The sequence below is a fragment of the Panulirus ornatus genome, chromosome 70 (assembly GCF_036320965.1).
Source record: "Panulirus ornatus isolate Po-2019 chromosome 70, ASM3632096v1, whole genome shotgun sequence".
NCBI lineage: Eukaryota > Metazoa > Arthropoda > Malacostraca > Decapoda > Palinuridae > Panulirus > Panulirus ornatus.
In genome coordinates, this window is record NC_092293.1 from 16,423,262 (window position 1) to 16,435,761 (window position 12,500).

The 12,500-nt window shown below is 49.6% G+C and overlaps 1 protein-coding gene across 2 annotated transcripts in view; it reads right to left on the reverse strand.

Annotated features, from left to right (window-relative positions):
• Positions 1–12,500, reverse strand: part of LOC139747768 (uncharacterized) — a 61,792-nt gene that overhangs the window by 30,692 nt on the left and 18,600 nt on the right. The window contains exons 2-3 of one of the 2 annotated variants that reach the window (XM_071660349.1): positions 4,303–5,321; positions 1,730–1,840 (exon numbers count right to left, since the gene is read on the reverse strand). In XM_071660349.1, coding sequence (XP_071516450.1) covers positions 1,730–1,840; positions 4,303–4,962 — 771 coding nt within the window. In that variant the 5' untranslated portion in view covers positions 4,963–5,321. The remainder of the gene's footprint in view (positions 1–1,729; positions 1,841–4,302; positions 5,322–12,500) is intronic. The other variant, XM_071660350.1, reaches the window with a different exon arrangement.

Here is a 12,500-nt window from a genome sequence, read left to right on the forward strand (position 1 = left end):
ATCAAGCTCTTGACTATACCTTGACAGAAGCTTTCATTTAAACTTAGCTATCACCAGCTTTTTTTTTCTTTCTTTTTCTCTTGGTGTTGAAAGGTTACTTCACTTCGCCCATGGCCATTTAAGTGCCACCTCACCACTTCATTTGAACGATCTTCAACACAGGGTACCACAATTTTGCTAAATACTTCAGGTACTTCACTGCTTCAGGTGTCTGGGTTTCAGTGAGTCAGAGGTACAGTTCTTCGTTCGCTTTCAGTGTTTGTCATACCTTTCTTGTTTTATTTTTTATATATATATTCTCCTTCATTTCATTCCAACATCTCTTCGTCCACGAACTACACTCATCGAACCATTTGCTTCACACCTTCATATATGCTTTTGAGAAAACACAGATTGAACACCTGAACTGAAGTCTTTGCCTCCTCTCTCCTTCCTCCCCATGGACTATAAACGTAGTGAGAGTGTGTATATGTCGCTTTTGAAATTACCTTTTCATCACGTAATGACCCCCAAACAACCAATTATTTTCCAATGTTTACGTAAAATCCTGGAGTCGCTTCTCTCACTCGCGCCATGTCTCTGGCACGAACCAGTGCTTGGAGATAGGGAGCAAACCTTCTCTGCCTGGCTGCCCTAATTAATCTCCCTCTCCCTGGTTGCCTTAATGAATCTCCCTTTAGTTTCTGTAATAGCCCATCACCAGCCTGGGCCAGCTGTGACAGACACACTGAAGCAAGGCTGCTGATCAGCATTTCATCTCGTTAATCAACGTTTACCTTAATCAATATTCAATTTATACCAGTCACTCTGCCTTTTTAAAAGGCTTTCTCGAAGGTGGGGTTGTGACACACGAGGAAGGAACCTAACACCGTTTTCTGTTTACATGACTATATTCCACATGAAACACGTCGTGAAGAACTGCTGGTGATTTGCCGTTTAATTTGGGGACCATCTGGTAGTGGGGAGCAGCGAGATGATGCTCGTATCATTCCGGGGTGCGGGGTTCGAATCGGCGTAGCGGCGTGTGTGTGTGTGTGTGTGTGTGTGTGTGGAAAGTTAATCGCACGCGCGTATCGACCAACCGACGTATGTGTTGACCTATGCAACATGCAGGTCACTATGCAACATGCAGGTCACTATGCAACATGCAGGTCACTATGCAACATGCAGGTCACTATGCAACAGGCAACCGCAGATCTTCAAGTGGATCGCGGTGCCTTGGCGAAGTGTGTGGTCAAGCGTACCATCTAGCCAGAGGTACATGGCTGTACCTTACAGTGAGGTACGTGTACCATGCAGTACCTTAATGGTACCGTTTCCGTCAGGCGCAGATGGTACGTCAACAACCCCCGGATCCACAAAGGCTCGGGCCCCACCCCATACCCCTCGCCCTCCTACCACAACACTTTGGTCGGAAACCCATTTTGAGATTATTTCAGGAGTAACTTTGTGGTCAGCAGCCCTGATGCATCTGGAGGAGGAGTGGCGTGGCTTGAGGAGGAAGAGGAGGAGGAGGACGACGACGACGACGAGGAGAAGAAGAAGAAGAAGAAGAAGAAGAGGAAGAGGAAGAGGAGGAGGAGGAGGAGGAGGAGGAGGAGGAGGAGGAGGAGGAGGAGAGAGAAGAAGAAAAAGAAGAAGAAGAGGAGGAGGAGGAAGACGAGGAGGAGGAGGAGGAGGAGGAGGAGGAGGAGGAGGAGGAGGAGGAGGACTCTGCAGGAGAGTGTACCCTGAAGTCAATGCCGACGGTAGAGATGAAAGCACCACAGAGGAAGGTCCCATCCTTGAACTTGGTCAGCAAGCAGGTCTTGCCCACACACGAGTCCCCGATCAGCATGACCTGCAGACGCGGGGAGAGAGAGAGAGAGGTCACGGGAGGTCAGTCTCTAGAGAGAGAGGAGGGGTCACACCAGGTGGTAGTGACCAGGTCAAGTAAGAGGTCAAACAAGGCCAAAGGGAATGATTCTATTGACGTGTATAAAGGGGGACAGAGGGACTCTTTATATGTGTATATAAACCATGTATACATTCATACATATGGATACAGGTATAGTTCACAAGTTTTACAGTTATACACATGAATACACTTCGATATACATGATGGATGGGAAGCTGGGGGAGACAATTATACCCGCATGTAAGTATCATGTGTGTGTTATGGTGAGAAAGAGTTCCACACTCTCGTGTTGCCTTATCTTTTAACTTTGTATATATGTACCATACCTTTACAGCTACGCACAGACACACACACACACACACACACACACACACACACACACACAACACACACACACACACACACACACACACACACACACCACACACACAGAAACATCCCAGCCTAAGGTAAGTACCCATACACACACACACACACACACCAGTTTCAGCCAATTACCCATTTATCGACCAGCCCCGATGGGAGGGTGAACAGCTGGGGTTCGTCTGTTGGCCGACTGCTGCGCCCAGAATTCAAACCCATGCGGGTACCGTCCTGACTCATGGTCAGTAACGCTATCCTAGAGATCAACCATCCATTCTCTCTCCTCCCTAATCGTCATTAAGTAGTTAAAAATCTCACCTCCCATCTTCCTACCTCAACCAACCCACACCCCGACCTCCCACTCCAGGCCACACGCCACAAATGACAACACACACTCACATCCAGGTGACCCAATAAACACAAAATAATCGTTCCTTTAATCCAATTGTCAAGCACAGATCCAACAGACATGAACCCGCCCGCTACTGCACTCCCTAGACACATACGAGTTAAGTCTCTCGTCTGTGCTATGGACCCTGGCCATTTCTTCCAAAATAACAACCATCAGTTCAGGCACAGCATTGAACTAGTCATGGGCAACACGCAACCTGATCACGGCGAACACCAAACACCTGCTCCTCAACTGCCCTACATTCACCCAGTCCAAACAGACATACAACATCACGTCGCTTATCATTTTTGGTCCGACCAGGTGGACGTGGCTGAGTTCCTAGGCGCTGTGGATGCCCCATTATAGGACGCTATTTATAGGTGACTATGTAACATAGGATACGTACATAAAGACACACTAACTTACACATAAACACATGTACATATAGAGGCATGTGTGTATTACGGGTGTGTAGGAATGGTTGTGTATGTGTGGGTAGGATGGGTGTGTGGGGTGTGGTGGGGGAGGAATCTATTTGTATGCATACGGCGGATAATAAAGGGAAAAAAAATGCTATGGGTATCCATATGCATAAATGTATCCCTATAAAGAGAACATATATAATAATGAATCCTATAAAATGTATTCCAAACCGTCTTGCATTTGTTTCATACACTTGGAACCTCTTGCCATTTCGCTTGATCATACACCAGTCTCCCTCTTACCCATGACACAGCCTCCTTCATAAATCTAGATTAATTCCTTGCCCACGAATTACCCTCATTCACACTAATGAAACGACCTGGAGACTAATTAAGCCTAATCTCAGTCCTGCAGACTTGCTCTGAGCCTCCTCAGACTAACTGATTGTATAATTTACTCTAGAGTCACGTCTTAAATGGAAGACAGTTGATAACACAGAGGTCTGTGTGTCTGTATGTCTCTTGCCACATGTGGCTGGATGGGTCGGTCCGGAAGTCTGTCTGTTCATAATTACGTTGTCTGTACATCCCAGTGTCTGTGTAAATGGCTGTGTTTTCCGTGTCTTTGCGTCGTCCCTGCTCTGTCTGTGTGTATTTATGTCTGTTGGGAGGCCTGTTAAGTGTCTGTGTGTCTGAGTATCGTACTGCCGTCTGTGTCTTTAGGCAAGTGTTCGTGTTAGTCTGTTTCTTTTATGTCCGTCGTGTATATGTGTATACCTGTGCCTTTATTTGTGTCTATGAGCCTGTGTTCATCTGTTTCTGAGCAATGTATGACTTAGTCAAAGCCAGCTTGTGTCTGTGGCGTGTGTTTCCTCCGGCTACGTACTGTCTAAATAGGTCTGTACGTCTGCATTTGGCTTGTTTCCCTTTGTGTTTATGTGGGACTGTCTGTACGCCTCTGTCTTCGTGTGTCTGTACATCAGTGTCAGTCTGTGTTCTGTAATGGTGACCTGTGTGTGTGTGTGTGTGTGTGTGTGTGTGTGTGTGTGTGTGTGTGTGTGGACCAGCTTCCAGACCTGGTGCGCCAAGTCTTCCAGACCTTCAGCACTGGTGAGGGAAGCCTTTACAAGGTCAGCAAGACTGGAAACTGGGTCCATGTGGCTACTGACTGCGGGAGGAGGGAACAACAGAGGGAGTGGAGGGTGTCTGGTCTTGTCTTGTCCACTCACCTTAAAGGTGTAGTCGAAGGGCTCGTAATGCGACATGCGTCGTATGCTGTGGCGTCGCCAGTCGCCTTCCTCGTCCTGGAATTGGACGTACGGGGCTGAGCCCTTCCTCCTGTTCTTCGCCATTTCAGCGGCGGAGGAGGAGGAGGAGTTCCCCGCTTCGTCCTTGCCGCTCATGTTGCACACCCTCTCCAAGCTGCTGACGATGCTCTTCCTCAGCGCCACGGTGTTGAACCCGGTGCCCAGGCTCTCCTCCTCCACCTGCGCCTCGAGCCTAGCGTCCTCGTCCTCCACTTCTTCGGGGATGTTCAGCCGTGGCGGCTTCCTCGGTCCCTGTCGGCCATTGGCGCTGGACTGGTTGGCGGCCACGTCGCCCTCATCCCTCCTTCCCGGGAGATCGAAGATGACGGAGTATCTCTTCTGCGGGGACTCGTTGCTCTTCCCGCCCACCCGGAGGGACTTGGCTCTCCGGAGGTCGACGCTGCGGGGGATCTCGGAGTTGGGGTTGATGGTGATGACGCCGTTCTGGGAGGTCATCTGGGGACGCACCACTCGAGCGCTGGCGCACCGCAGCTCGAAGTCGGAGTAGCTGTAGCGGCGGTCGTCCGCGTAGCGACCACCGCCGTCGGAGGGAGCAGGGGGGAGGTTGGTCTCCACACTCATGGTGGCCGGGAAGGGCCTGGTTCTCCGGAGGGAGGCAGCGACGGTGGCAAAGGCGCCGGGCCAGGGAAGACTTTACGTACGAGGCAGCACAAACAACACTGCTTCAGCCAGTGAGGCAACACCACTCCCTCATCCACTGGGTATTGCAACACTCCACCACCTCGCAACACTTACGATCGAACCATAAAATCCAGCTTTCGTAGCATTTCCTCAGTAAGCTACGGCACAGCCAGATCGAAGCACCAACCACATTGCTCCTCTACACGTCCTCACGAAGCTCTAGTCTCAGAAACACCTCACTAACCCGGAGAATATAGCGAACATTACCTTCAAGGTCTGGTCAAACGAGAGACTATATACTGCAACACAAAATGAAGGCTATATTGACATACTTATCATTTTCAATTTTCAATTATTCTTTCCACGAGTCACTGACTGGGAAGGAAGGGGCGGGGGCTAAGGTCTACTGAAGGTGTCAAAGACTCCAGCACCGTCGGGGTCGTTCGTGTGAACATATTCTTCGATCGATGTCGTGATCATTGGGTCGTGCTAACGATGCGACGACCCTTTGTTGACGACTTTAACGACCCGTCGCTGATCTCAATCGCTCGTGGACGGATTGACAAATACATAGACACATATCAATGTTCTTCACAAATGTCTTTCTTTAATGAGAAGTCTATTACTATAGTTCTGGTTGTTTTGGAAAGGCTCAGAATTTTATAATAGTACACCGAAATTATACGCTGGGCCGGACCAGCGGCACAAATGACCATGGCAGAATTAGGGGAACACGGCGGAGGAAGGTGAAACACGGTGGCCCGAGGATAAGGCACGCGGAGCGACGAGGTAGCACTCTCGTGTGGAGGTATACAGACTCATGTGTCTGTATGCTAGTTTCTCTGAAGAAGGCTTCTGCGCAGGCCATAACATTACGAGAATAAGACTCAGCTTTCTTGTATTTACCTACCCTTCCAGCTCACACACACACACACACACACACACACACACACACACACACACACACCTATCTATCGATCTATCTATCTATCTATATACATATATTGTTGGCATCCATGACAGATGAGAGGTAGGGTGGAGCGTTGAGACACAAGACTGAGTAACGGAAGATCGTAATCTTGAACATTTCACACGAGTTTCCTCTGAAAGAATAATGAATTCACAAGCTGAACATATACACTAGGGGTCGTGTGGGTGCCTTGACCTGTAGTACCCACCATCCCCTCTGATTGGCTGCCCCAGCCTTCATCCCCCCCCCCCCCCTCCCCCTCGCCCCCTTCCTGACTGGGTCCCACAGACGAGTGTAAGGGGGGAGCAACGATACGTAAATGGGTAAGAGGGAGAAGAAATCAATAGAAGCAGCGCACATCCCTTCTCACATATGTACCTGTCGCCAGGAAGGGTTCTTCAAGTCTGGCAGGAACGAGCATTGTGACAGACGTCGAGGAGGAGTTAAGGCTAACAAGCAGTTAGGGAGAGGGGATGTGGGTCTGATAAGCCATTAGATAAGGGAGGTACTGGGTTCGTATCTGAACGACCCTTGACATATATATGGAGGGCTCGTTAGCGAGTGATTCTTTCCAGGGGAAACTGATGTTGTGAGGCGGTGAAGATCATGGTGCTCCGGGCTTTGTTTCGCCATTTCCCGCGTTAGCGAGGTAGCGTTTAAGAATAGAGGACTGAGTCTTTGAGGGATTATCCTCACTTGGCACCCGTCTCTGTTCTTTTTTTTCTTTGGAAAAGTAAAAAAAAAAAAAAACGAGAGGGGAGGATTTCCAATCCCCCGCACCCTCCCCTTTTAGTCGCCTTCAACGACACACAGGGAATACGTGGGAAGTATTCTTTCTCCCCTATCCCCAGGGATAATATATATATATATATATATATATATATATATATATATATATATATATATATATATATATATATGGCTGCTCAGTCGTGTCTGGTTAATTGACGAAGACGTTCATACACACATATACACACAAATACACATGCAAGAATACACAGGCATATATACATGTACACATGTATCAGTCTTACACAAAGCACATACGAAACACACATATACTTGCACACACAAGTACAATCATACACTGCTCACATACATACATGTACCAAGAAGCACCGAATGCCTGTATGCAAGCACCCGCACCTGCACGCACGTGCGAACCCCCTATTTCGCGTGCGTCTGGCCTACACCCGCATAGAACACTCGATGGAAATGACATGACCCCTGTCTCACTCCCCACAGCCGAGGTGAGAGAGAGAGAGAGAGAGAGAGAGAGAGAGAGAGAGAGAGAGAGAGAGAGAGAGAGAGAGAGAGGGGGGGGAAGAACAGGTGGTCTGTTCCACACATGTGCTGGAATCCAGATGTCAGAGAGCAGGTGTGTGTGTGTGTGTGTGTGTGTGTGTGTGTGTGTGTGTGTGTGTGTGTGTGTGTGTGACATCCCTGTTGCTCCCGTCTCATTCCGTACATGTGCATATGTACAAAATGCCTCTTGATGTACACAAACGCGCACTCACATTTCCATCTATGGGCGTACACACACACACACACACACACACACACACACACACATACACACACACACACACACACACACACACACACACACACACACACACACACACACACACACACACACACACACACACACACACACACACACACACACACACACACACACACACACACACACACACACACACACACACACACACACACACACACACACACACACACACACACACACACACACACACCACACACACACACACACACACACACACACACACACACACACACACACACACACACACACACACACACACACACACACACACACACACACACACACACACACACACACACACACACACACACACACACACACACACACACACACACACACATACACACACACACACACACACACACACACACACACACACACACACACACACCACACACACACACACACACACACACACACACACACACACACACACACACACACACACACACACACACACACACACACACACCACACACACACACACACACACACATACACACACACATACACACACACCAAACAAACACACACACACACATACATACACACCACACACACACATACACACACACACACACACACACACACACACACACACACACACACACACACACACACACCTGTCTATGTCAGCTAAGCATTTAACGATCAGCCTCCGGTGGGGGTGGGGTGGGGGTGAGGGCGGATGAACACCTGGGTTGAGTGTGGGCCGAATACCGCGCCGCCCAGGATTCGAACCCGGACGGCAGGCCTGTGGTGCAATGAACTACTTCTACTTTAAAAAGTCTACTTTATGAATCTACTTTAAAGTCTACTTCACCTTGGCAACAGATACCCTACAATATACCTGGATATATCGAATCTTAAAGACGACCCGAGTATAACGACCAAACTGGTCGTTATAACAGACCATCGAACGTATGGCGAACTGACTCTGACGACCTTGATGTAACAACGGCCTTACTGACGCTCGGGATAACACCCTCTTGGCCCGAAGACGTATTCTGTTGACGGCTCTCGCCTAATTGGGTACCGTTTGCCGTAGGTCTAATTGGCGAACGAGGTCATTGCCTCGTTACCATAGCCCTGTTACGAGGGGTCGTTGGGAGGCTTCGTTATATCCGTGTCGTCCCCAGGAGCACGACACGGTACGACCCTTGAACACGACGGTATACGACCCTTGAGCACGACGGTACGACCCTTGAGCACAACGGTATACGACCCTTGAGCACGACGGTATACGACCCTTGAGCACGACGGTATACGACCCTTGAGCACGACGGTACGACCCTTGAGCACAACGGTATACGACCCTTGAGCACGACGGTATACGACCCTTGAGCACGACGTTATACGACCCTTGAGCACGACGGTATACGACCCTTGAGCAAGACGGTATACGACCCTTGAGCAAGACGGTATACGACCCTTGAGCACGACGGTACGACCCTTGAGCACGACAGTATACGACCCTTGAGCACAACGGTATACGACCCTTGAACACGACGGTATACGACCCTTGAGCACGACGGTATACGACCCTTGAGCACGACGGTACGACCCTTGAACACGACGGTATACGACCCTTGAGCACGACGGTATACGACCCTTGAGCACGACGGTACGACCCTTGAGCACGACGGTATACGACCTTTTGAGCACAACGGTATACGACCCTTGAGCACGACGGTATACGACCTCTTGAGCAAGATGGTATACGACCTCTTGAGCACAACGGTATACGACCCTTGAACACGACGGTACGACCCTTGAGCAAGACGGTATACGACCCTTGTGCACGACGGTACGACCCTTGAGTAAGACGGTATACGACCCTTGAGCACGACGGTACGACCCTTGGATACGACGGTGCGACCCATTGGAAAGGACGGTAAGACCCCCGAGCACAACGGTACGACCCCTTGAGCACGACGGTACGACCCCTTGGGTTACGGTGGTACGTCCCTTGAGCACGACGGTACGACCCCTTGAGCACGACTGTACGATCCCTTGGGCACGACGGTATACGACCCTTGAGCACGACGGTACGACCCCTTGGGCACAACGGTACGACCCCTTAGGCACGACGGTACGACCCCTTGGGGACGACGGTGTACGACCCTTGAGCACGACGGTACGATCCCTTGGGCACGACGGTATACGACCCCTGATCACAGCGGTACGACCCCTTGAGCACGACGGTACGATCCCTTGGGCACGACGGTATACGACCCTTGAGCACGACGGTACGACCCCTTGGGCACAACGGTACGACCCCTTAGGCACGACGGTACGACCCCTTGGGCACGACGGTGTACGACCCTTGAGCACGACGGTACGATCCCTTGAGCACGACGGTATACGACCCCTGATCACAGCGGTACGACCCCTTGAGCACGACGGTACGATCCCTTGGGCACGACGGTATACGACCCTTGAGCACGACGGTACGATCCCTTGGGCACGACGGTACGACCCCTTGGGCACGACGGTACGACCCTTTGGGCACGACGGTATACGACCCTTGAGCACAACGGTACGATCCCTTGAGCACGACGGTACGACCCTTGAACACAACGGTACGACCCATTGAGCACGACGGTACGACCCCTTGGGCATGACGGTACGACCCTTGAGCACGACGGTACGACCCCTTGGGCACGACCACCTCCATCAAGAACGACCTCTGTCTCCACCAGCACCGCCATCAGGTCGTGCGTGAAAGACGACCTGTTCAACACAGCGTCTGGGTATGTCCCCTCCCGGACGCAGGACGTCTGAAGACGAGGGATTCACCCTCCAGGATGTGTCCTAGGACGAGGGTTCTATCCCTAGGACGTGTCCCAGGACAAGGGTTCTATCCTAGGAAGTGTCCTAGGACGAAGGTTCTATCCTGCGACGTGTCCTAGGACTAGGGATCTATCCCTAGGACGTGTCCCAGGACGATGGATCTATCCCTAGGAAGTGTCCTAGGACGAAGGTTCTATCCTGTGACGTGTCCTAGGACGAGGGATCTATCCCTAGGACGTGTCCCAGGACGATGGATCTATCCCTGGGACGTGTCCCAGGACGATGGATCTATCCCTAGGACGTGTCCTAGGACGAAGGTTCTATCCTGCGACGTGTCCTAGGACGAGGGATCTATCCCTAGGACGTGTCCTAGGACGATGGATCTATCCCTAGGACGTGTCCTAGGACGATGGATCTATCCCTAGGACGTGTCCTAGGACGATGGATCTATCCCTAGGACGTGTCCCAGGACAAGGGTTCTATCCTAGGAAGTGTCCTAGGACGAAGGTTCTATCCTGCGACGTGTCCTAGGACTAGGGATCTATCCCTAGGACGTGTCCCAGGACGATGGATCTATCCCTAGGACGTATCCCAGGACGATGGATCTATCCCTAGGACGTGTCCTAGGACGAGGGATCTATACCTAGGACGTGTCCTAGGACGAGGGATCTATCCCTGGGACGTGTCCCAGGACGATGGATCTATCCCTAGGACGTGTCCTAGGACGAAGGTTCTATCCTGCGACGTGTCCTAGGACGAGGGATCTATCCCTAGGACGTGTCCTAGGACGATGGATCTATCCCTAGGACGTGTCCTAGGACGAGGGATCTATCCCTGGGACGTGTCCTAAGACGAGGGATCTATCCCTAGGACGTGTCCCAGGACGAGGGATCTATCCCTAGGACGTGTCCTAGGACGAGGGATCTATCCCTGGGACGTGTCCTGGGACACGGGATCTATCCCTGGGACGTGTCCCAGGACGATGGATCTATCCCTAGGACGTGTCCCAGGACGATGGACGCGTCCCGGGACGCGTCTGGCCGCGGGAGTCATCACGTCCCAATTTACTCACCGTATTTTTATACCCAATTTACTCATCCCATTTGCACATCCAATTTACTCACCCAATTTGTATACCCAGTTCACTCACCCAATATGTATACCCAATTTACTCACTCAATTTGTATACCCAATTTACTCACCCGATTCACTCATCCAATTTATACATCCAATTTATTCACCCAATTTGTACATCCAATTTGTATACCCAATTTACTCACCTAAATTGTACTCCAAATTTCATTCACCCGATTTTTTTATACCCAATTTACTCAACCAATCTTAACATCCAATTTATTTCACCAATTTGCACACCTATTTAGTTTACCCAATTTCAAGAACCAATTTGTACCTTTTCTAGTTAGTGCACTGAGGTAACAGGGTGAAACAATGATTCTATTAGTCTTTAAATGGACGGGAGAAAAAAAAAATTAAATAAGCTCCAGCATCCAACACAGCCACTGTTCTGAGTGGAATGCCCAAGTTGGAATAAATGTCTTGAACAGAATAGGCGCCCAGGTTAGAATGGGTGCCGAAGTTAGGATCCGTCCAGGTCAGACGGGTGCCCAACTTAGGAGAGGAGGCCAAAGTAAGAATGGGAACCCCAAATTTCCCATCAGGTGCGCGTCATGATTCATGTGTTTACGAAGCAGTCGGATATAAGGTAAACAATGAATTAAAAATGGTCCTCATATATGACACATGCATATATATATATATATATATATATATATATATATATATATATATATATATATATATATATATATATATATATATATATATATTAAATGTCCTCGTATATTACGTATTCATATATATATATATATATATATATATATATATATATATATATATATATATATATATATATATTTTTTTTTTTTTTTTTATACTTTGTCGCTGTCTCCCGCGTTTGCGAGGTAGCGCAAGGAAACAGACGAAAGAAATGGCCCAACCCCCCCCCCCCCCATACACATGTACATACACACGTCCACACACGCAAATATACATACCTACACAGCTTTCCATGGTTTACCCCAGACGCTTCACATGCCTTGATTCAATCCACTGACAGCACGTCAACCC